Here is a 23,795-nt window from a genome sequence, read left to right on the forward strand (position 1 = left end):
TTATTTTGGAGGCTATTGCATTTCCCACGGAGTATCTTATTGTTGTGCAAATATTTATATTTACAAGTTATCTTTGCTTAGCCAAGAAAATCTGTGATGCATTTAAATGTTAACAAGCAAACCTGAACCCACAGTTGAACCCACATGACTTTCCCTGCTAAATCTGCCATGAAGGAATTTGCCAGGCTTTGCTTTGGGACTCTGCTCCTCAGAGCAGTTTCTCAAAATGAAAACTTTGTATTGATTTCTGCAGAAAGTATGCTAGGAAGAAGAGTGGGCTCCTTCCCTGGCTGCCAAATCAGTTAGTTGCCATGACTTACATTGTAATTTTGTTCTGCCAAAGTTTTTTTAAGCAAATCTATGGACATGAAACATGACAAGCTCCAATTCTTTTGTAAATTACTTTTTTTTTTCAGTTGTGCAACCATCCTGTCTAGTAATTTTCAGCGTTTAGGTTTTTGGCGCAGATCATCTTCAAAACCCAATTTGTTAAAGAAATGGAGCCATGAAATTTCATTTCTAGATGAAGACCTTGTGTGTGAAATTTTAGAGCAGATGGGAGCATTTAGAGACCTAATTCACAACCCTAGGGCATGCTAAGCTAGATTTGTTTCATGTATAGGAGCCTATCGAACATAAATGCAGCGTAAATATTGTAGACTTGTTGAAGAGACAGAAATAGTCTCCATCTCAGGATGTTTTTACCCCTTTGCTCTAATCTCTTGCAGGCTCGTATAGATAAGCAATAGCCCCAGTGCAAACACTGGGTGGCATAAGATTGAGGACTGGTTCTGGTGTAATGCTCAGGCATTAGAGTTGCCATTTTGCACCACTGTTGTCTTGTGCCAGTGCTGAAACTCTGCATGTGGTAGTTGCTTTCCTTTAGCAAATTGTCTTGTTCGTTTTCCTGAGTAGCGGTGGACAGCTGTTGAAGGAGGATGACAGGCTGCCATATGTTGAGGGAAGATTTCCAAAGCTGCCTAGAGGAATTAAAGCTCAAATCTCCAAAAGGAGATTTAGGTGCTATAACCAGATCACTGAACGGAATACCTGATCCTGGCAAAAAAAGGTCCTCTTAGGTGTTGGCTGATGTCTCTATCAACTGGGACTGTGATTTTTCCCATGCTCCTGACCAGTAACGCTATACTGGCAAAATAAGTGCAGAGCGGGGCTTTCCTCCCACTTTGCAGGGAAGTGGTCTCATTCCATATTGCCGCTACAACCATAGTCGCTGCAGCAATGTGCAAAGTTTAACTATGGCCATTGCTGGTAGGATCCAGGTTAGAGACATGGAGAGTCCTGTTGCAGGTGAACTCCCTACTCGGCATGCCCTAACTCCGTGGATTTTGTCTGTTAGTTTGTTTGTGAATCCCTTTTCATGGGGGCTTTTGGGAATTGATTCTTGCAATAATTGCATTTAAGCACATACTTAATGGTCATGCTGTGGCATTAGGCAATTTCTGGTATTATTCATTTCATAAGTAAAACCCATGTCTTAGGAAAATCTTCGATATTTTTTGCTAATATGCTGAATGACAGATAATGATTCCAGCATGGCCATGGCAGGCATACTGGCAAGCAGGCTACACTTACGCTCTTGCAGGAAGAAGACGGAAGAACCAGTGCATTGGTTTTGCAGGACAAGGTATCGGTCATCTTACAAGTATGTCTGCTGGTATTAGGGCTATTCACTATTAAGCCTGCTCATTGAAGCCAGGGGTCTGCTATCAAAAGTTTAGCTGGTAAATCTGCCAAATCCCTTACAGGCAAAGCAGCTTATACCAGGATATGAGTTGTTTTGCTGGAAGAGTTTATATCAGTTTCCCAAAGCAATCAGTAGAATGAGTGGAATTGTGCCACCCGTAATGCTTTTTGTCAGTATGAAAATGTCCTAAAGCATCACACTTGCAACAAATCCAGTTACACCAGCAAAAGTTTAGCTTGTAATCCTGTTTCTGGAACCAGTCTCAGTGCACTGAGACCATCACAGACCGTGGCTCCAGAGAGCTTGTGATGCCAGCCCCTTTGAACAGCAGTCGCTTCTCGCCTCCTGTGTTCTCATGCTGAAATCCCACGTTTCACCCTATTTCGAAGCTGCAGAGAAAGAGGTCAAAATGCATGCGTTTGGATTTGTTTAAACTGCCTGTAGGATTTCCCCCTGCTCTACATGGCAGGAAGCACTTAACTCTGGGAGAAACTCCCAGGCCGGGCGAACCGTCCTCTTAGCAATCTCCACATTTGTTTACTCTTGGCTTTTTTTTTTTTTCAATCCTAACTGTTGTTAACACAAGCGCATCTCTGCCAGCAAATATGCTACTGCAGTGGAAAGGCAAAAGGCCAGCTAACTTGGATATTGTCTATACTTGCTCTAAGTATAGTCAGACAGTGGGGAGTTGGTTTTTATCATCTTGGGTTGTTGGGGTTTTTTTTAGAGAAAACGCATGGAGTGGCCTCAGTCTTACTGGAAAGAATCAAGCAATAAATGTGGCATTGCCCATATGTGATACAGATTTTCTGTTCACTGGGAAATCAAGCTGCGCTCTTACCTCCTGGTTGCTAATGGGCAGAAACTACGTTACCTGCTTGTTAGCAAACTAAGGGAAACCCTAAACTTCTCATAGATTTTTGGGCTTTTTTTTTTTTTAATTTATTTATTTCAGCCATCTGCTAGTGATACGCTACCTCCACTTTGCTAGCTGCAGGGTAAGACCACACTGTATTTCCTCGGACGCTGTCAGAGTGCAAGGAGCCAGGGAAGAAGAGTGTTTGGGAGCCAGCTGACAAACATATTCATTATTGTTCAACGCATTCATTATTGTGTTTTGATGCCGAAATACTGCAGTACCCTGATGCTTCTGTCACTTGGTGCACTTATCTGAGCAATTCAGTGTCTGGGGAAAAGTCATCCTTGTCCAGAGCAACAAGACTTCGGTGCCACTTCTGTGCTTGCTGAAGGATTGAAATGGTTCATAGACCTAGACCTGGCCTATGAGGCAGGCATTCATCCTTTGTGCATGTTGGGGGAGAGGAGGAGAAATGAAGTGCTGTTTAAACGCTCTCTGCCTCCCCATTTTGAATGGCAAAATGGCCAATTTTTTCTTGTTTCAGAACATGTATGAATAAAGCAGCATCCTCTGGCATTGAAATGCCACATGCCAAAAGTAGTCATGGAGCCAACATTTAGGGGCCTAGTACACACTGCAGCTCAAATCCTGCATGTTGTTTTACTATATTCTATACTTAATGTTCAAAATATAAGGAAGCATGCTTTGACAGAGCAGGCTGGTTCCCAGTTTCTCCAGCGGGTCTGTGCACATGCAGGTACCGCTTAGTGGTAATTCTGCCATTTACCTCTGACCTGTGTTGCCTGCCTCTGTTCCCTAATCCATCTCCTCTCAAACTACTTGTGATGCTGCAAACCTGAAGGCTTCGAGAAGGTTCCCTTGAATCGAACAGATGCAGAAACGTGTCACTCCGAATCTGGAGGATTGCTCCCCAAGTGTCATTAGTCTCAACTGTCCAAGTTTCAAATGGGTTGTCATACAGAGAGAGTGTCCCCAGCCAAAGCCCTGCCAAATTTAATAGGACAGGAATGGTGCTTGGACTTTGGGCTTGTTGTACTGAAGGGTGAGTCTCGCCTCACAAAGAGGGGAGCATTTTGTTTTTAAACTACCTAGAAGTCCAGCTAAAGGCTCAGTCTCAAAGTACCTAGCGTAGAAGTCACATTTGCATGTGCTAACAGTGGCAGCATGCGGATGCTTTTGATAATTCAAAGCTTAGACAAGGCAAACCACATTTTCAGAAGCTGCCTATTAATTGGCATGTACGGTTTTTAGACCCAATAAACTTTCATCTTTGCTTGGGCAGTTGTCTGGATAAAGTGTAAACTCACTTTAACTCAATTAATGCCTTGTCCCCCCTTACCCACCCATGGATTTGGGTGGTACAAATAATTGGATTTTGAAAACCTCAGTTGTGAGGCCTGCATCATCTTGACTGCTCAAATGTAATGGTTCAGATGAAGATCCTTTTGAAAATCTGGTCTGAGCTGGCTTTTGTCATATATTGGCTATTAAACAACTTCCTTCAAATGCTAACCTTGAGAAAGGTATTGTTCTCCTTTCTGGATGCCACTTTGTGCATTGGTACAAAATAGCAAAGTAAAAGCAGCTGGACTTGGATTTTAAATGATTTTTTTCCCCATCCTTAAATCCTTGAGGCTTTGTTTTGTTATATTTTGAAAACTGGAATTGGCTCCAGTTTCCGTATTTGCTTTATATTTGCTTACCAAACTAAAACTAGCTCAGCATGCTATAGGAATTCTTCTCGCTTGTCTGCTTACCTTTCATGCCCTAAAAAACAACAAAAAAAAAGGAAGAACCACTGGATAATATTATTCTGACAAGATTAAAACATCATAGAAAACCCACAATTTGTGTATTTATCATAAAGGCAAAATAGAATCTCACTTTGTATAGATCTCTCTAAAGTACATGAATGTGAGAACAAAGCTGCTGGTACTTTGACACGCATCTCCTTTGAATTCCCAGAGAAAAATCAATGTGTAGCACTTGTAGGTGATTCTTTCAAATAGATCTGAACAGCTTGGGTTAGAAAAGGGGCTGGAGTAAAGTACAGAGAATGTGATTTTTGAAGGTGGGAAAGCTTTTGATCCAGTCCACAAGTCTGTAAACTTAGAGGCAATTTAGTCACTTATATTAACAATTGGTGCCAATCACATATCTTTAGATGAACTTGATTGGGGTGGGGGAGGGGGAGATTAAAAAAATGTCAGTAGAGGACATTATAAGCCACTTTAGAATTATTATGTATGTAAGGATTGGCCCTTGTTTCTGGTAAACTGCTCTAGGAATGATTTAATTAATCTGATAACCAGTAATAGAGGCACAGCACTTCATCATCTGTTTTAACACATTTTCCTAACACAATTGTTCCTATTCCAAACTTTTCATGCTACATCTCTGCAGCTGCTGCAAACTAATATTTGGAACAGCCAGCCGGGTGGAGACTTTTTTAAATGCAATCCATGAGATCCTCTTGCTCAGTTTTCATCTCCCCCACCCCCCTGCCTTAACTGCATCAACAGAAGACTTTGAGCAGAACTAAATCTTTACCCTAATGTTTCATTTAGAAAACATGGAACAACTTGAGTACATCTTGTTGTGTAATACACCGGTCCAAATTATGTTTGCTTTAGTAGTAACTCCAGATTTACATCACTGTAATGTGAGAGCAGTTTTCAGCCCCGTGTGTTTATAGAGAGATGCTGGCAGATGAACCATATGTTATACACATGTAGCCATGATGTGCAAATCTGAGAAAGAAAAGAGTGCTGGCTCTAAGGTATAACGCTGTGATTCTTGCCCTTAATTTACAAGATGACACAAAGCTACATCCTATTCAGGGCTGAGAACATACCCAAGATCAAAATCACATGTTTGAAGACACAAATGACATTTTCCAACTTTGTTTTTATCAGTATGTGGCTCAAAGTGTTTGCGTCAAGGTCTAGTTGTTGGGTTTCTTACATGATTCAGTGACATCTGCTCACCAGCACTGAAGAAGGGCTGAGCCATACCAGACATCCATTGCTAGCAGATAGCTCTGCTGAAGAGTTAGATGAGGCCTCACCACTGTTGTAGCTATTCTCCAAAGCACAGTTGGCTAAAATCAAAGGCCCTGGTTCAGCAAAACAGTTCAGACCATGCTTACTTCCATTATTATCCAATAAAGAACATGCTGAAACTTAGGCAGATATTTAAGGTGCATTGATGTTTTCTGGGTTTGAGCTATTGAACTATTCTTATTGAGAAGTAGCTGACCAAGAGCCAAAGGCTTTGCATGGGTTGTTAGGAAGGGTAGCACTAGTCTTGTGCACGGGACAACCACTGTCCTCCCAACACTTACATTTCCCTCTTCCCTGAGCATCTTGCTTTACAGCCGTGGGCTAGCCCAATACATTTAATGCAGGGGTGGGCAAAATGCAGCCTGTGGGCCAGATGCAGCCCACCACGCTATTCTATCCAGCCTGTGGGGCCCCTAAAAAAATTTAGAAAATTAATAATTATCTGCCCCGGCTGCCTGTCATGCAGCCCTTGATGGCTTGCCAAAACTCAGTAAGCGGCCCTCCACCCAAAATAATTGCCCACCCCTGGTTTAGTGGTTTACAATGGCTAGGTACAGAACAAAGATTGCTTCCCAGGAATCGATAGTAAATAGATCTGCATGTCCCAGAGTACTTACCACATTTCCTCTGGGAACCCTAAAATGGGCGGATTTAATGGATAATTAGAATTGCTAAGGCCCAGGTTCTGTAGGCATTTGTGTAGCTACCTAAATTTCTAGGACCACTGTAGTGAGAGGAGCTGAATGTGTGCGTAGACCTCTGCAGAATAGGGGCCCAAGGTGCCATCCTGCTCCTAACTACAGGATTCTCGGCACGCTTTGTGGGAGTCCGTCTCCTGCATTCAGGACGGTGCATGCCCAATAAGACTTGGGTATAAAAGCTTTAACAAAGCTTAAAAAATTCCAGTCACTTGTGGGGTCTGTCCTGCATCCTGGCGTACCTCCCCTAGCCAAGCACATTCTGCTCATGGCCTCTGAGAGCCTGAAATTCCCAGAGAGATCTGTGCACTGTGCCAAAAAAGTAGCAACATATTCTTCCCACTAAGCCTTTTGTTTCCTTTTACGCGCCTTTCCACTTTCCCTGTCACTTGACAACACTGATTGTCCTCTCTTACCATACTCTTATTGGTCTGAGAGAGAAATTTAACCAATATATCCTCTGTCTTAATTAGCGTGTTTCTTAGAACATGACTAAAACTGTTGTGTTTGTGACTTAGTCCTGTTTTTCTAATACAGTATCCTTGCTTTTCTCTCTTTTTTAGGGGCCTCTTGGTCTGGATGGCAAGCCTGTAAGTAGAGCTCTAAGTGTCAAGTGTGCCATGGGTGTATTTCTACTTGCTTCATGAGAGAGAAGCACAATTCCAACACAGTTATGATGATCTGTGATACAACTATGCATGAGACAAGGTTGCTGTGTGATTTCTAGCACACACTGACTTACCCGTGGGAAAGAAGTCATTGGGGCAGTCTGATTTACTATCCTGTGGGTGGGCATCATCATCCAGGTGCACCGCAGCACCCATGTGGGACCCTGCTGTCTCTAGCAGAACTAATCATAGTATGTAACGACAAGTCTATTGATAAGATGTTGGCAATGTTGGGGCCTTTATGGGTGTTTTTACTCTGAAAGGTGATTGTAGCATTGGCATTTGGGAGTTGCATGGCTTTGGGGTTTTTTGCATCCAGTGTTGCTCACTTGCAAGTGAACAGAAGTGCTTTCCTAACTGCCCCATGAACTTAAGCTGGGCCCTTTCCTCTCTCCACACCAGCTCTGTAAAGATGTGCCAAGTTCTACCCTTGGGAGCATGTGAAGAGCCTTGTTGCAGTCCCTGACTTAGCACAGGTGCAAGGGATTGTCCTTCAAATGGAACTGAGGAAGTAACGCTGCTGATGCAGAACCGAGGGCTGCCTCTTAGCTGGGTACCAGCAAGGCAAAGAGTAGGGAAACACTGCAGTCACAAGTGAGCAGATCTGCCTAAAATCCTGGTCGCTAGATGGGACCTCATCATAGAGGATATTTACTCCAGAACTGCTATTTGTGCATCTACTTATTTTGCAGTTTGCTTTTATATCACATTTCCCTCCATATTCACTAGAGGGCACCATGTGGACCCTTCTCAAATGATAGTCTCAGAGCAGCTCTGTTTCCTACTGAGAGAGCGAGCAGAGGCTTCTCCAGTAATTTTGACTGAAAAGCTACTCTAGCCATTTGTTGCTTGCCAGTTCAGGAATGGTTCATTAGGGCTGCAGATACACTGCACCTTTATTGCTACACTGAAAAGAAGCTGCCTGATTTTGTAGTAGGAGAAAAATGATCAACCATCCAGTCAAGGGGTCTCTACCCAGCATTCAAACTGAATATGAACTGAACTTTTTTTAATCATTTGAAAAAGTTGGTGTTTCCTACATGTATATTTTATAGTCACAGAGAGAAAGAGAGTCAATCAGTCAGTCTTTTTTGGCCCTCCCAAATGGAGAAATATTAAAGAAAGAAATTTCACAAGAGAACCAGTTCTCCTATGTTTTCCATCCCTATTTTAAAAATTTGAGGAATGGGATCTTCTGAAAAGAGTTACAGGCTAGATGTTTAATGCTCACTTCTCCCTGACATCCATATACACAGGAGACTTTGTGCACAAAGTTGAATATAGACTGATTTTAAAAAATAAGGCAGGGAAAAAGCAAAGTCCAGCTCTTCAAATGGCCAGATTCAAACCAGGATGAAAGACCTCTTCTCATGAAAAGCAAGGGCCAAGAGTGTCACCCACGGCCAGTCTTGAAGCAAGGGTCCGTCCTGACCTTCTGCCTCCGACCCATGCTCTATTGCATAGGCTGTTGCTTCAGCATATGGCATTTCCTGCCATCCACCATTACTTGTGCTGAATACAAAATACAATATCACTGCTGCATTTTGGGCCTTGTCTGACAAGCGCATCAAAGCACATTCCATGGCTGCTCTTTGAGGCTGTACCGTATCTCCTCTTTCCTGTCTCCTTGGAAGAAACATGACATCAGCAAATTGGCCAAGGAAAGTGCCCCGTCCTCCTTATTTATTTCAAACAGATGTGTTATTGGGCATAGCATGGTTGTAATGATACGCCATGCATGTGTTTCTAGAAGTGATTTAATAGTTCAAGAAATGCCTTGTATCCAGTTGATGTCATGTGTCCTTTGGATGTTGGCTGATGGTACTTTTTTTTTTCTCTTTGACTTTTGGGGTCCTCTATGTCAAGAGGAAACGTACGATTTCACTGATGTGTCTTAGACCTGTCCCTTTTGGGTAAAATAGCTTGTACCTTAACTTCAAGAGGAGAAATGTAGAGGAGATTGTGGGTTGGGAGGATTAATTCTTTTAATCCTGGTTGTTAAGCAGGAATGTTGTAACAGGAATACATCTGCCAATGCCTGTGCTAGTTACTTATTTTTATGTTTACAGGGACCTCCAGGACCAAAAGGGGAAAAGGTACAAAGTTAAGCTCTCTAAAACCTCTCTCCCAAACCCTGCTGAGAGGGTTAGCAGATAAGTGTGTCATCGCCATTACACTGGCATTACCCTAATGTGCTGCAGTCCTGTTGTATCATTTTTTCATGATGGAGGGAGAAGCCGTAAAGCTACATTCTCCCCTTACTTTGGAAACCCTTTGCAAGGGAAAAGGTACAGCAAGAAATACTGTGAAATATCAGGGTAGAAACAGTGCTGGGCTCTCTCCTCCGAGGGAAAGGATTAGCAGATGTGCAGGAACAGTTCCAAACAGTAGGGTTCAGGCGCACCCCTTGGCTTGCGGTTTGGGATGTCCACATACCAGCTGCTTCTCCCCATTCCTTCAGCAGCTCAGTAGTTCTGTGGCTGTTTTCTCCTATAAGCACTGAGCTGGGACAGCCATAGGAAGGCGGTTATTTCTGGAGAGAGAAATGCTTTGCCTTTGACGCTTGCTATTTGAACTCTGATTGCTGTTCTTCCCTGTTTTGCGTAGGGTGAACCAGGAGACTTTGGCCCGAGGGTAAGTACTGAGAGCGCTCGCTCTTTATCTAACCGGAAGGGATAAAGGGAGGCAGAGGTACATGCAATGTGCCATTGCAAATTGTGATGCAACAATGGTTTGGGAAAGGTTTTATATTGCCCTCCAGGTTCTAATGAACTGGAGAATTAAAATAGCACCTGAGAGCAGATTTCTGTAGAAAATGCATAGGATCTGCTTTCAACCAGAGCATAAGGGCTCTGCGCTCACAGCGATGAGAAAATGGGACCCAATATATCATGAGGAACAAAGTGGTGTGGTGGAGACACCAGATTATTCATGGCTTTTGCAGTGTATCTGCGAGTGGTGGTTTCATTACCCCGTAGTTTATGGAGATTGGCTGAGCTGGCATTCCTGGGAAAAGGCAAAGAAAGAACATGTCAAAGCAGTGTTGCAGGGTGAACTGGGCTAAGCCTAGAGGCCAGGCACAGGGCCGATATGCAGTTGGAGGCTGGTTCAGTGTTGCTTGGATGCATGGCCTCTTGGAGTCATAGGCAAGTAAAGCTGGCAAGGACCTCACGATCTTTTTTCTGTGTTTGTGCAGCCTAACATAGGCAGCTTGTAGCGTGCTGGGGGTAGGGGTGGCAAGCTCATCTCTTCTTCAGACCTCCAGCTTGTGTTGGTGTTAGAGCCTACCTCTTGGTACTACACCGTGGCGTGGCTTAAGCACCGCATGTGACAGGGGATCTACCACCTTCTGACGGGTCGGCTGCTTCCGTCGGTAATTGCAGCTTCTTTCCAGCCTGGAGTTGTCCAGCTTCTGCTTCCAGCCTCTGTATCTTGTCATGCCTTTTCTGCTAGATTAGAAAAGCGTTGGGAGGAAAAGGAGGACCAGGCTGACCAAAGCCAAATACCAAGGAGTGGCCTGCTCTGCTCTGGGTACTGCCACAGTTGTGGGCTAAATATGAAAGCTCTCAATGAGCACTTTGAAACAAAAAAAACCAAAAAGGTTTATGTAACCGAACAAAAAGGCTGGAAGCGGTTCCCAGCTGTTGTCAGTTATGCATAGAAATAACAGGCGTTTCAAAGTGCCCTTGTTATGAAATAGCCTGGTGCCCCGGTTCCCCAGTGCGCTGAGGCCCTAGGGGACGCCTGACTGTGGGGCCTCAGCACCACTCTCAAGTGACCAGCCTGGCCCTCGAGGCTTGTGGTCCACAAATAAGTTTAAACGTCTCTGGCTTTGAAGGCACTTTGGTGCTGCTCAGCATCTCTGCTCCCGTCCCCGAGGCATGCAGCCTTCTGATAGCATCTGGCCTAGATTATTTTTACTTCCTTCATTTAGTCTGTGACATCGCTACAGCCTCTGTGGTAGCTTGATTTCCTTGCTGATAGAGTACGTCAGGTCACGGTCAGTCCTGTGCTCTGCCATTATTATTAATTACGATGTTTATGGTCGTGCCTCAGGGCCAGCCTGCATGGTGCTAGGCCTCATTGGAGATGCAAAGGAGTAATTTCTCCCTGCCTTGAAAAGATCCTGTGGAAGAAGGTTAGGACACCCAAGCAGAGCAAACAGCACAATGGCAACAAATGCCATGGCCGTGTCGCAATAGTTTGGAAGGAAGTTGGAAGGTGGGAGATGGGCAGTTTAGTGAGGAGGGGACCTGGTGAGTGGAAAAGGTGTTCTTTTTTCATTTTAATCAAAAGGACCAGGGGAAAAATGGTTGAATTTTCCAGCGTGGTAGCCAAACTAAAAATCAGTTGTTTTCTTGACCCTTTGTATCTCCAGAGGCCTGTCCTGCTTCTCCAGCTGCTTCTGCTGGAGTCTGACTGACTCCTTTCTGCATATTTTCCCTCGGGTGCCATGTAGCATGAGATAGACCACCTCAGTCCCACACTCCCCAGAACGAGGGGTCTCCCCTGCACAGTTTGGAGTCTTGGAGCAAACCAAGTTGTTGGAAGGAGCAGCGAGCCAAGGAAAAGGCAGCTGAAATAGATAAACCAGGGTAGGCAAAATACAGCCCGCGGGCCGGATGTGGCCCTCCAGGCACTTTCATCTGGCCATGGTGCCCCCCCCAGTGAATTGCACCCTGCCCAGCCCTTCCATCCACAAGCACCCATGTGTACAACCCCCTAATGTGCCCTATTGGGCCTCACTCCCACCCTCTTGGGTGGAGGAGCTCTGCCCAGCCAGCAGCGCAGGGCAGCAGGTAAGGAAGCAGTGGGGCTGGTGTGGGGGTGGAGTTGCAGCTGGGTGGAAGCAGGAGCTGCAGGTGCGTGGCACAAATCCCTGGTGATACGCCAGGCTCTGCTCCCTTCTCTTGCGCAGCGCTGACCAGGGCCTTGCCTGCGCTGGGCACAAGCAGCCTGACCTCCGCACCTGCTGCTGCTGCCAGCAGCTGGGACTGCACACGATGTGAGGAGTGTGTGGGGGGTCCCTAGACTCCCCACCCTGCCCCCACAACCCCCCCAGATGTATACAAACACCCCAACATACCCTATGCCCCCCTATACAGACCTTCCCCCCCTCCACACACTCCTCCCCACCCCCAAACAATATAAAATAGTGACACTTTATTTTGGAGTTATTATGCAATCTCTTCTATATACAATACACAATCACAAGTCATGCCAAATATGTTTTGTATTAAAATTTAAATATAGTAGGTGCCTGACTTCTAGTGTATGATTTTTTTTTCTGGTTCTAAGATGGCAACCCCCCCCCCAAATGAGTATTTGGGCGGGGGAGCAAGGGGAGGGATTCCAGTGGCAAAGGTCAGGGGATAGGGGGCAGGACTTGTGGTCCCAATGTGGTGACCAGGGGGTGGGGCAACTGTCAAGAGGCAGGACTACCTATGCTGCCAACAGCTTGCCAAAACTTATTAAGTAGCCCTCCGCCCAAAATAATTGCCCACCTCTGAGATAAACCCTATTACATATAAGAAAAAAATCATTCACGAGGGAAGAGTCGTCATTACCCAGAAGGTACAGAAAGCTTAGGAAGATATTCCAAAGGAAATTTTTTTTATCAACCTATTAAATATGTAGGTAGACTTCCCAAGAATATTGGGTGCAGACAGAAGTGACGTTTCTCATATGATTGACCCCCTGAAAGTGCTCTACAGCTGTGCCATGACATATGTGCATGGCTGCAGAGGGCTTTCAGTGGCCTATTGTGTGACAAGTTAACCCTCATCAACTGAGGGATCAGATTAAGGGGCTCTACTTTTGGGCCCCTTAGGGAACTTCTGGGAACTTCCCTAGGGTCAATCTATTGTGTGATTGGGGCTGAGCTGGTGCAACCTAGTCCAGCCCTGCCTCTGCAGAAAGGGAGGGGGAGAGGGGAAGGGGAGTGAGCTGTATGCTGGGGTTTGTCCACCCTGGGCTGGAGGGGCAGGGGGCAGGGCAATTGGAGTGGAGCCCCCCAGACCCTACCGGCCCCAGCTCAGGCTGGGTAAGCCCACACCTCACTCCTCCTCCTTTCTCCCTCCTCCCTTCCTGCAGACAGCACGGGAGCTGGGAAGGCAGGATGGGGTTAGGGAAGAGAGGCTGCTAGTGCTCCTAGTGGAGCTTGATTTTCCTCCTCCCACGCCCCAACCCAACAAGTGAACATCTGTTGGCTCAGGAGAGTGCAGGGGGCAGTGCTTTAATTCATGGCACTTTAAATGTAAAGCGCCATGAGTTAGAGCGGGGGCCTGCGTGTCTGTTAGCTCCCATCGTTACTCTTAAACTAATCTCTGTTATCCGTTTTTAATGTATTAATTATGCTATTGTACATCATTTTGTTTGTACTGACCGTACAAACAGGCAGACGTGTAACATGTTTGGGGTTGGTAGACTTTGAAATAGATGTCTGGTATGCTTTCCATTTTGCTCCTGGGAAGTAGAGAAGGTGCTCAAAAGTATGTGAGAATTGCTAAAAATAGGCAGGAAATGACAGTTTGGCTAAAAAGTGCTTGATTGACAACTTATTGCCTTGGTGGGCCTGACTTAGACTTCGCATCTGGCTGCATCATGAAGGTGTCAAGCAGTTGTGGACTGCACAACTTCAGTCTCAGGCCCGTTCAGTCGTACAGTACTTCAGTCTCCAGTGCAGCATTTGGCAGTGAATTGGCAGTACAGGCACTAGTTGAAACAAAGACATTACCAGTAATGTGTGGTGTATCCCTATGGTAGGTTCAGAAGCTAGACATCTTTGCTGACTAGCTATAGACTGCATGATGAACCTGTCATAAATGTTATCGCAGACTATAGTTGAGACTCCAGTTGGAAAAGTCCCCCCTTGAACTATTCTACAAGAAACAATCGTGTGATCTGTGTTTGCCAAACTCAGATTGCAAGTAAACAGTTGGAACGCAAAACTCATTCAAATAAACTTGAAGCACTGAAAAATTGTGTGGGTGTGTGTATATAAAATATGGATGCTTTGTTGTTTGGATATAAAATAAGCATCCGAAAAGTATGTTTAAAGCTGAGCAGGTTAAAGGAAGACAGTCCCAGAAATCAGGTTGCCTCTGATTTTTCCACCACCAGAGCCTGTAATAATTTTATCACGCCTGATAGGTTCAAAGTACAGTGCCGGGTAATTTTAGTGGTAGTTCAGAGCACGCATCTCTGCAAGTCTAGCCTGAGAGATGTTACATCATGCCCTCCAAAAATGAGGAACAGTCGATTAGTGGTCAGCTGTGGAAATGTTGCCAGCCTCACATAGGAACATGTGGGAGAGGCAGGGCTAGGAGCCAGCTCTGCTCCTGGGTGGCATTCGGCTGCCTTAACCAGGCAGCTGGCCTTTCTCTTCCTGCAGTTCACTTGTTTCATTCATCACCTGCCTTCCCGCTTCAGCCATAAACAAGGCAGGGTCTTACCCTCATTGACCATGTGGCTCTGAGACATTCCCAACCATGGGCCCGAGATCCTGGGAGAAATAGGATGTGATCATACAGTTAAAGACTCAGCGACGGCCTCTTCTTACATACCCACGTGGGAGCCAAGTTACGATTAAGAAAGAAAGAGGGGACATAAAATGAAGCTAGTAGGTAATACGTTTAAAACTAACAGCGTGTCATTAAAGGGTGGGCCGCATTCCCACCAGATGTGGTAGAAGCTGACAGTTTAACCAGACTCAAACAGGGACTGGGCACATGCTTAGAGGAAAGGGGCATCAGGAGCTATTCAACGCGGCAGTGAGGGGCATGGCCCCTGAATCGGAGCTTCCTAGACATGAAACGCTGGAGGCTACAAGTGGAAGAGGAACAGTGGAAAAAACCTTGGTCATACCCTGTTCGCTCTCCCTTTCAGCAGCCGTTCTCTGCTGCTGGGCACAGGAGATTGGGCAAGAGGGACCTAGGAAATGGTAGTTATGTTCTTCCATTAAGATGATGTGGGCGATCCCAAGCCTGGCAGGAACTAGTGTCTGAGTTGAGAACTTAAAGTTCTTGTAACACAGATGTTTGGATGTAATGATAAATTCACAGAGGATAACTGACAGCTACCATTGTCCTTTTGTTGGATTTAGAAGAAACAGAAAAACAACACAAAACAGAAGCCTGATCAGACAGAAATTATAAGTTACGCAGTAGAGCAGCTGAAAATAAATGTCACTTACATATTTTTTTTTCTCATTTTGTCTGGGATGGTTTAGACAGGGATGATCTTGCCTCAAGGAGTGGGTTGGAGAGGTCCCTTTCAGCCTTGTTTTTCTGATCTTGATGTCCTGGGGAGAAATGTGAATATGCATGTCACTGAGACCACATTGCAAAGCACCGATGATGCTCTGCGGTGGGTTTCCAGGGAGTCATCCCCGCAGGAGGATTGGATTGTTCCTTACTGTGAGGTGAATCCAAAATAACTCCCTGTGGTCAGAGTTACAGTTAGTTGTTTAAATGCTAGAGAGGAGAGTCAAACTGCGGTGCAGTCAAAAGAGATGGAGGGAGATTATGACAATATTTCCATTTCAAACCACCAAGACAGCTGATAACTCATTTCATCTCACTGTTCATTGCACGCCTTCAAAGAACAGAAGATGCCAAGCGGCTTCCCACGCTGTGTCTGTGTTGGTTGAGCTCTGCTACATAATCTCCTAGGGTAATGCGTATCCCTATCTCCACAAGGGTTGTGTAAAACAAAACTGGAGTTCAGTTTAGCCTCAAAGGTTTAAACCTGATTTTAAACGAGCTGCAGAGGAGGTAGGAAACAGCAGCCTCTGCCATTGCAAAGGCCAGATGTGAACAGTGTAAAAGCAATTCAGGTGCAGGCAGGGACCAGGTGGGATTTTTGAAACCTGCCTCAATATTTGTCTCCTCTGAGTTGGGGGAAAATCCCACTGATGCCTGTCTTCATTTTTAGGTAACTAAATAGCTTTAAGGTCTAGCCTGATATAGGGGCGGATCTGTGGGGGCTAGGGGTATGGTTGCACTCTTTTGCTGCCGGATCACTGCCAAGAGCTCCTGTCTCAGCTGCCGGACACATGCACAATGAAGTCTTGCCACCAATTCACTGTCCTGAGTTCTCTACTGGCTTGGTACAGTGCCCTTTGATCTCCGTCAGAGTCTTTCCATCGGCCCAGTGACAGAGAAAGGACTCTCATATCATAACTTTAATGTCTGTACATTTGCCCTTGAAAATATCCTTTTCTCCCCTGCTCTGTTCTACTGGGAAACCACACTCCTCCCCAGAGCTCGCTGCATTTCAGCGAGGGCTGAGTCGATCCTTCCATGTACAGTTTGGGGGTAAAATATCCTTTGGCTCGTTCAGATTTGGTTAGGAGCTTGCTTTTTTTGCCCCATCCAGCTTTGTTGTCCCTCCTTTTTCTGAGAGTGGCTTGGTGGGAGTAACTGCAATGAGACCAAACCCAGATGTCCAGCAGACCCAGGAATCCTTCCCTTCCAGCTCCCGGCCTTATCCGTAAAGCAGGGTTTCCAAAGCCCACACCAGCCATCTCTGTGTATGTTCAGACACTCAAGTAACACGAGGCTTTCAGGCTTTGGTCCCTGCGTACGAACCATATTCCCTGGGGCTGGTAGAAGAGGGAGTTGGCCTGCGGGCCAACTTTGCTAGTGGCATTTAGCTCAAAGCTGACCTGCTTTTGCCTCTAGCACGTGTTGGGATGTCTGGGATTGTGAACCGTGCCTGGAGGGGTTGGATGTCACGTTCCCTGACTAGGAATCGGACAGATGTATTCTTTAAATGGTTGCCAAACCTTAACCTGGGGTTCCTTCTAAACCTCCACCATCCTAATGACAGGTTTGATTAAATCCTAGGCGTTTTTGGTTTCAAGGCACTAAGGGAACATGTTCCTCTGGGTCGTGCAGGAGTCAAACCAGTGCTTCAGGAGAAGAAGCATTTATTTTGCCTCCCTCTCCAAACAGATCAGCCCGGAGGTTGAATGAGTGCAGCAGTGAATGGGGACAGGCTCGATTAGATAGTTCTGCATTGTGTGGAGCTGAGAGATGCACCTGTGGCTCATAGACCAAGGAAGACATTTAATATTCATTTTAGCTCTGGTTAGATGTGATATTCTTTCTCTCCGGGATGTACTTTCCATTGTGTTGGGTTGTGCTACCACATTTGTTGTATAGCGACACATTGAAATGGAGGACCCCGTCCATCTGGGCAGCTCTGAATGCCTTCTTTTGTGTGATGTTAATGACAATCCTTCGCTCTCCTGTGGCTTACCAATCCTCCCGTAGATGCAAAGACCTACAGCCACCACTGGTGCTTTTCCTTAAATATGTCCTTACACATCCCTTGTTCATTCCTTATCAAAGTTATTTTTGGAAGATAATATTGATTGAGCCTTTTGAAAAATCCCCCCCATACTGTAGCTTTCATCTTGACTTCTTGATCTTTCCCGCTCCGCATCTCCCTCACCTGGCTTAGATGGTTTTTCCTCGCCACAATCATGGATTTCTTTCTAACGACCAGTTTGGTTTTACTCGACGAATCCTAAAGGTAGATGTTTTGAAACTGCTTCCTCTGGCGTGCTGTGCTTCCTCCTGCCTATCTTCTTTCTTTCCTATCTGGTAGCACCTTGATTGCCATTTTATATCATAAATATAAGGAGTGAAATCCAGGGATGCTTCCTGAATTTGCACTCAAGCAAGAACTCCATTTGAGTTTTGTGGGAGTTTGGCCTAAATAAGACGGGAGTGAAAACTAAAGCCTTGAGCTTGTGTGATTTGGTGTGGGGAAGGCATAGTCCTAGATGCAAAACTTGCACCATCTGCACAACAACAGTAATTACAAAATAACATAGAATATTTTCGTAGGATCCTCACAGGCACCCTTCCCTTAATTTTCTTTAGGCAAAATTCGGTGGGCAGTCTCTTGACTGAAACAAAATTGAGGACAGTATGTAGAGTTTGCAGTAGTATCTTCCAAAGTGCATGAGTGATTATTGGAGCACAAGTCCTATCAAAAGTTTTGGGGATTTGTGTCATTGCCCCTGATTTGTGGATGGACCATCTTAAATGCCGGTGTCTCCTCATCTTGTTCACACTGCCCAGAAGTTTACACCCCAGACTTTCATGGATCTCTCCATTGTGGATTCCATGTGTTCAAGTAATCTGCTTGCACCATAGAGGCTGGGCAGCTGGTGCTCACCAGTGGATCTACAGCTAGTGATCTGTGCCATGGAATTCACTTTCAGGTTTGGAGCATACCTCCTCCTGAACCTCATCCTGAAGAATTTGTGGATGTTTAACTGGAACAATCCTACACAAGATCCTAAACACTGCAGGTGGAGAGATTGTTAATCTGTTGTTATTCCCACAAGCAAAATGTGGTGCAAGTTGAGTATTTTGAATCGATTGCAGTTGGACTGTAAAGAAGTTGCTTAAATACATTTTGATCTCTCTGCATGTTTGGTGAAGGCATGGTTTGGAGTTTGTGGTGTTCTCTGCAGACATTAAGACTTAACTCATGTTTTCCATACTCCTGTTTGCAATGAGGCCCAGTCGCGTAGGATGTATTCAGACAAAATGTTTATCGGAAGGCACTGGGCAAAATCCTGATGGAAGGAGGAGTCAGGTACACGTTGTGACCCAGGTACAGTCCTGCCTGCATAGGGATGGCAGGACTGAAGGCTGGCGTTAACATGCACTGGGGCAGCCTTCAAAAAATACAGGCCACCTCCCAGGGCAGTGCTGGCTTTGTCGGGGCTTCAATAGGTGACCTGGAGCCTAGGTTTAGGTACTCCAAGTTGAATGTGTTGGCCTGAGTCCCCACTATATAACTTGGCTGGTCCCTCATGGAGAGGAAAAGCAGTATATCTCAAGGGAGCTGGACTTCTTTGGGGCTTGCCCAGCAGCCTTGTACTTGTATCACAAACTTAGCCTGGCAAATCAAAGGCATTTCCCACATGCCCCTTAAATGTCCATCTTAAAATCTTTACCACCACTCCAAGACAAGACATCCAAACTACACTAATGGTGCTACCAAGGCACCAGTCCCCACCCACGTCCCCTGCCAGCAACTCCAGCACTCAGGGCATACCATTTGCCTCTTCGTGTTTTTTGTCACGTCATAACATTTGTCTGAACTTCTTACAGGGTGATCAAGGTCGAGATGGAGCTGCTGGCCCACCTGGTCCCCCTGGACCGCCAGGTGCAAGAGGGCCCCCTGGCGATACAGGCAAAGATGGCCCCAGGGGACCACAAGGCCCTCCCGTAAGGAACAACAAATACAAAGAATTTGCATTGTAAGATGGATAATACCCACAGTGCACTTGAGCAGGATGCTAGCGGTGACAGGTCAAGACACAATGGTGCAAAGGGCCTGATCTGGCCATGTGTCCCCAACAGTTAGTGCTAAGGATTGTTTGCTTCCTGTGTGCCCTCACCATGCAGGCAAGGCTGTGAAATGAGGCCATTTAGCAGTGTGCCAGTAGCCTGGATTACCAGCGATTACTGAAAGGCTTTCAGGAAATGGGTACAATTCAGCTCTCTGTTCTCTCCCACCTCACCCAGGCCTCCAAACAGCTGCTTCCAGCAATTCCCTGAATGTAGCCTGACAAGGATCTAAATTCCCTGGTAGTTTGAGAAATTATAGTATTTAAGTAGATGAAACTAACTGTCAAGGAGAAGGTATCATCCAGAGAGGGGGAAATGGGGAAGGGACAGATAGACATATTTTCTAGTATTCGTGGCAAAGAGCTAAAAGTTAGCAAATATATATATATTTTTATATTCAATCAGGTTTGTACCTCTGTCCTGATCAAGAACCTTCACCAGCCTGGTTCTAAATCTCCAACTCATTAACAACTCATTAAAATTCAGGGTATAAAATTAATAAACCTTAAAGCAATTAGTTTTGAACATTCTGGATAATGAAGGTTGCTGGTGCAGATGGCAGTAATCAGCTTCACTGAATTGCTAACCTTTCCTTTCCCTAGGGCTTGAAAGGAGAGCCAGGAGAAGCCGGTGTGATGGTTAGTATTCAACGTGCAATGCTTGTGTTGGCACTAGTGGATTAAGTCTGCTTTACTAAACACGGGGTGTTTGCTTCAGCTACACATGCAGTTTTTGACTTGAATTCTCTTATTTATGTCAACCTATACCCCCACACAGTCAATTACTTTAATTGTGCCATCTCTTGCTAATTAAGACAAAAAAGTATGGCGCTACTGTGCTGGGTTGGACCTGTCCAGAGATGGACAGCTGTCAAGCTTGGAGAAAAGTTTCAGGATCCTGAATAAACCAAGTACTGCCTTGGTACTTCAGCTTTCTGTGTTGTGCCAAAATTAGGTGAGTCCTTTCTAATCAAAGCTTTTCTATAAATATATCCTTTGTCCTTGCTCCAACCACTCCTGACTCTCTCAGTAATACCTCACTTTTCCAAAATTTGGATCATACTTATACAAGGAAATGCTTATTTTTTTGCCTCCTGAGAGTTTATTTCCATCAAGGCTTCATGCTTATGCTACAATCTGAAAATGAGTTTCACCAGGAGTTACCTGTGAAATTTGAGACTAGAAATTGGCTGCTGTTCCAATCCTATGCACCGATGATGGATGAGGATTCAGTGGTGTCACAGGCTTTTCCCCAAGGCAAAGGTTTTTTTTGTTTGTTTGTTGTTGGGTTTTTTTGCAGGGGGGTTGTTGTGGGGGTTTGTTTTTTTTTTCAGGAATGGGTTTCTTCTCAAAGCACAAAGTAATCATGGGTCACTTTCCTCCATTGTCCCACACCTTTCTTCTGTGCTTGCTTTTCTATACCATGTTCTTGGAACCACTCTTCTATGGACATCAGACCTTTTGCACATCTTTACCATAGGATACAGCTTGAATATACCAGAATGTATATTTAAAACAGCTGTCTGCCAACTGTGGAAGTAAAAATTGAAGTGGGACAAAATGAAAAGTGCTAAGTATTTTGTACGACAATACACCAGTAATGAAAGAAGATAGAGGGAAGAATCAGTTCTAAGCGCTGAACCCTTTCAAAAGAGCAATCGGCAAGATAGTAAAGCCTCTGAAATGCAGGCAGAGGCTGATGCAGGAAAAGGTATGTTCAGTCTCCCCAAGAGAAACGGGAAAAGAACCAAAGGGGAGACTGTGAAGAGGTTTAATATTCACAAATTGACCATGTTGTCAAAAAAGATATATGAGGGAGTCTACTTTAAAACTAAATAATCCAACTCAATAGGACGTCCTGCAAGGGCTTTGCAGGCGCTACCTGGATTCATTTGGTTTGGAAGTCACCATAGGCGGGGCTCTTTCAAGTAAGAGTGGTCCTGTTAAACTAACCCATCCTGTTGCTTCATCCCTGGTAGATTATTGGTAAACATTAATATTGTGCAGGTTCTCAGTTGACAATAGTTTAAAACTGGTAAACCACAGAAACACCTTTATGTTGATCATTGTACCTATAAAAGAGGTGCTGGGTGGCAGGAAGTTCTTAAGCAGGTAACAAATCGCTTGATAGGATATTTTTCATATATAAAATATAATCATAAAGAGAGAAGTTTATTATTCTGGGTCCTGATTTAGAAAACCTTTGAGAATAGACATAGTCACAATTAAAAGCAACAGACATTGGCATCTTTGCCATTTTCCACAAGAGTGAAAACATTTTGAACGGATGTTTTTGATCTTAGACGCTTCTTCCCTGATATTCTGATTCATTTGTCTTTTTACAGGGTGTAAGGGGACCTCCAGGACTAAAAGTGAGTACTAAATAGCTTATTATATCTCAAACTCTAACAGGTCAGGGATCCTCAAAATGTTTCCACGCAGCTGGGCAGGGTTGCGCCTGGCCTTCTTTCACCTAGATGTGAACTCCCCTGCATCAATCCAAGGGAAGAACGCCAAAGAATCAAACTGGCCTTGAAACAGTAAACTTCCCCATTTAAATCATCATCTTGGCAGGAAATATGCAAGTTGTTAAAATAAGAGGAAATAACACTTGAATGAGAGGGTGTTTGGGGTTTTGTTTTTGGTTTTCTTTATGTACGTATACATGCACTTTTGGCATTTCGGGGGAAGATGTAGATCAACAGCGCAAACATATTTTCACCACAGCAGTTAATTTTGAGCATGCATGTGACTTCTCTTATTTGGTTTCACGTTACTGACTTGCCTCCCTTTTCTGTTCTGTTTTGTTTTCCATTTCTGAAGGGTGAACCTGGTATTCCAGGGGAAAAGGTAAGAGGTTGATTTCTTCTTCCTTCTGTGCTGTCCACCACCCCAAGAAATGCTTAGTGAAGCATTTGCAGAAACAACGTAAAACGTTCTAGTCATGGTTGGTTGCACTGATTCATTCCTTATATTCTCTGGGATTTCTAGCATATGTTCAATTAAAGAATAGCAATCTTGTGACCTTGAAACACAGACACTGCTGGGCTGCCAGGATGTTTTTCATTAGGATGATCCGCCCAGGAAGATTAGCCCAGGAGACCAGGAACAAAAGAGCAAAAATGCTCCTTGGGAGAGTAAGTCTGGGCCCCCTTGCTGGGAAATCAAGTGGATGAATCTGTGAGAATGGTGCCCCACAACAGGCTGGCATTGATCTATCTGAATCTGATGGGTCTGACCAAGCACAGAGATCTCAGTGGAGCCTCCTGGTTACAACTGCAGTGTACATAGGGTTTTATACACTCTGACAAGGAGGGAGACGACCAGCAGAGGATCCTGGAGCAGCACAAGAAGATGCAGCTATTACCCGCTTCAGCTGCACTGCTCATACACGGCGAGCTCTGCGCTCACTGCCTGGTCAGCACAGGCACCTGCCAAAGCAATGACTTCTGAGCTCACCAGCTGATCAGGGTCAGGTCAGGATGGGGCCCCTACTTTCACATGGCTCGGGAGCCCAGGGGATGAACGCTGCTTGTGTTCACCCTTCCTCTTCCTCCCCTTCCCTGCTGAATTCAGCAGCAGTGGACAGGAGGGCATGATTGGCAATGGCAGTGCTCACCCCGCAGCTCAGTGCTGGGTGAAAGCTGGGACCTCCCATCAAAGCTTGCATGGATCAGCTGGAGTACTGTCCAGTTCTGTGCGCCCCATTTCAGGAGGGATGTGGACAACATTGAAAGGGTCCAGTGGAGGGCCACCCGCATGATCAGGGGACAACAGGGCAGACCCTACATTGAAAGACTGTGGGACCTGAACCTGTTCAGCCTTCACAAGAGAAGGCTGAGGGGGGATCTGGTGACTGTCTATAAACTCACTGGGGGGACCAGAAGGGTTTAGGGGAGACACTGTTTCCCCTCGCGCCTCCTGGCATGACAAGGAACAATGGACACAAGTTATTAGAGAGTAGATTTAGATTAGACATCCGCAAGAACTACTTCACAGTTAGGGTGGCTAGGAGCTGGAACCAACTTCCTAGGAAGTGGTGCTGGCTCCTACCCTGGGGATCTTTAAGAAGAGGCTTGATGACTACCTGGCTGGACTCATTTGAGTCCAGTCTTTTTCTCCCGCCCAGGCAGGGAGTCGGGCTTGAAGATCTACAAGGTCCCTTCGACCCGACTTCTATGATTCTGTGATGCGGCCGGAGGGAGCACAAGTTGCCCATTGAAAGCCAGAGGAGTATTCATCCCATCTCCGGTTTTGCAGTGGGCATCCTTCATTGTAATGCACAGTGCCTCTCGGAGCACTGAAGCCCAAACTCTAAAGCAGGGGCGTCAAATTCAGCCTGCCCCATGAGCCAGTTGAGTGGTGCTGGGCCAGTCCATGAGCAGGATCAGTCCCACAAAGCCCCC

General features: G+C 45.3%; 1 protein-coding gene across 1 annotated transcript in view; it reads left to right on the forward strand.

The window, feature by feature from the left end:
* COL23A1 (collagen type XXIII alpha 1 chain) overlaps nt 1–23,795 on the forward strand; it is a 317,718-nt gene that overhangs the window by 263,219 nt on the left and 30,704 nt on the right. The window contains exons 6-12 of the mRNA XM_090021020.1: nt 6,909–6,935; nt 9,083–9,109; nt 9,621–9,647; nt 19,151–19,267; nt 19,993–20,028; nt 21,735–21,761; nt 22,213–22,239. Of these exons, the coding sequence (XP_089877146.1) occupies nt 6,909–6,935; nt 9,083–9,109; nt 9,621–9,647; nt 19,151–19,267; nt 19,993–20,028; nt 21,735–21,761; nt 22,213–22,239 (288 nt within the window). The remainder of the gene's footprint in view (nt 1–6,908; nt 6,936–9,082; nt 9,110–9,620; nt 9,648–19,150; nt 19,268–19,992; nt 20,029–21,734; nt 21,762–22,212; nt 22,240–23,795) is intronic.

The sequence above is a fragment of the Crocodylus siamensis genome, chromosome 10 (assembly GCF_052110815.1).
Source record: "Crocodylus siamensis isolate JL-2025a chromosome 10, ASM5211081v1, whole genome shotgun sequence".
In the NCBI taxonomy this organism is placed as follows: Eukaryota; Metazoa; Chordata; order Crocodylia; family Crocodylidae; genus Crocodylus; species Crocodylus siamensis.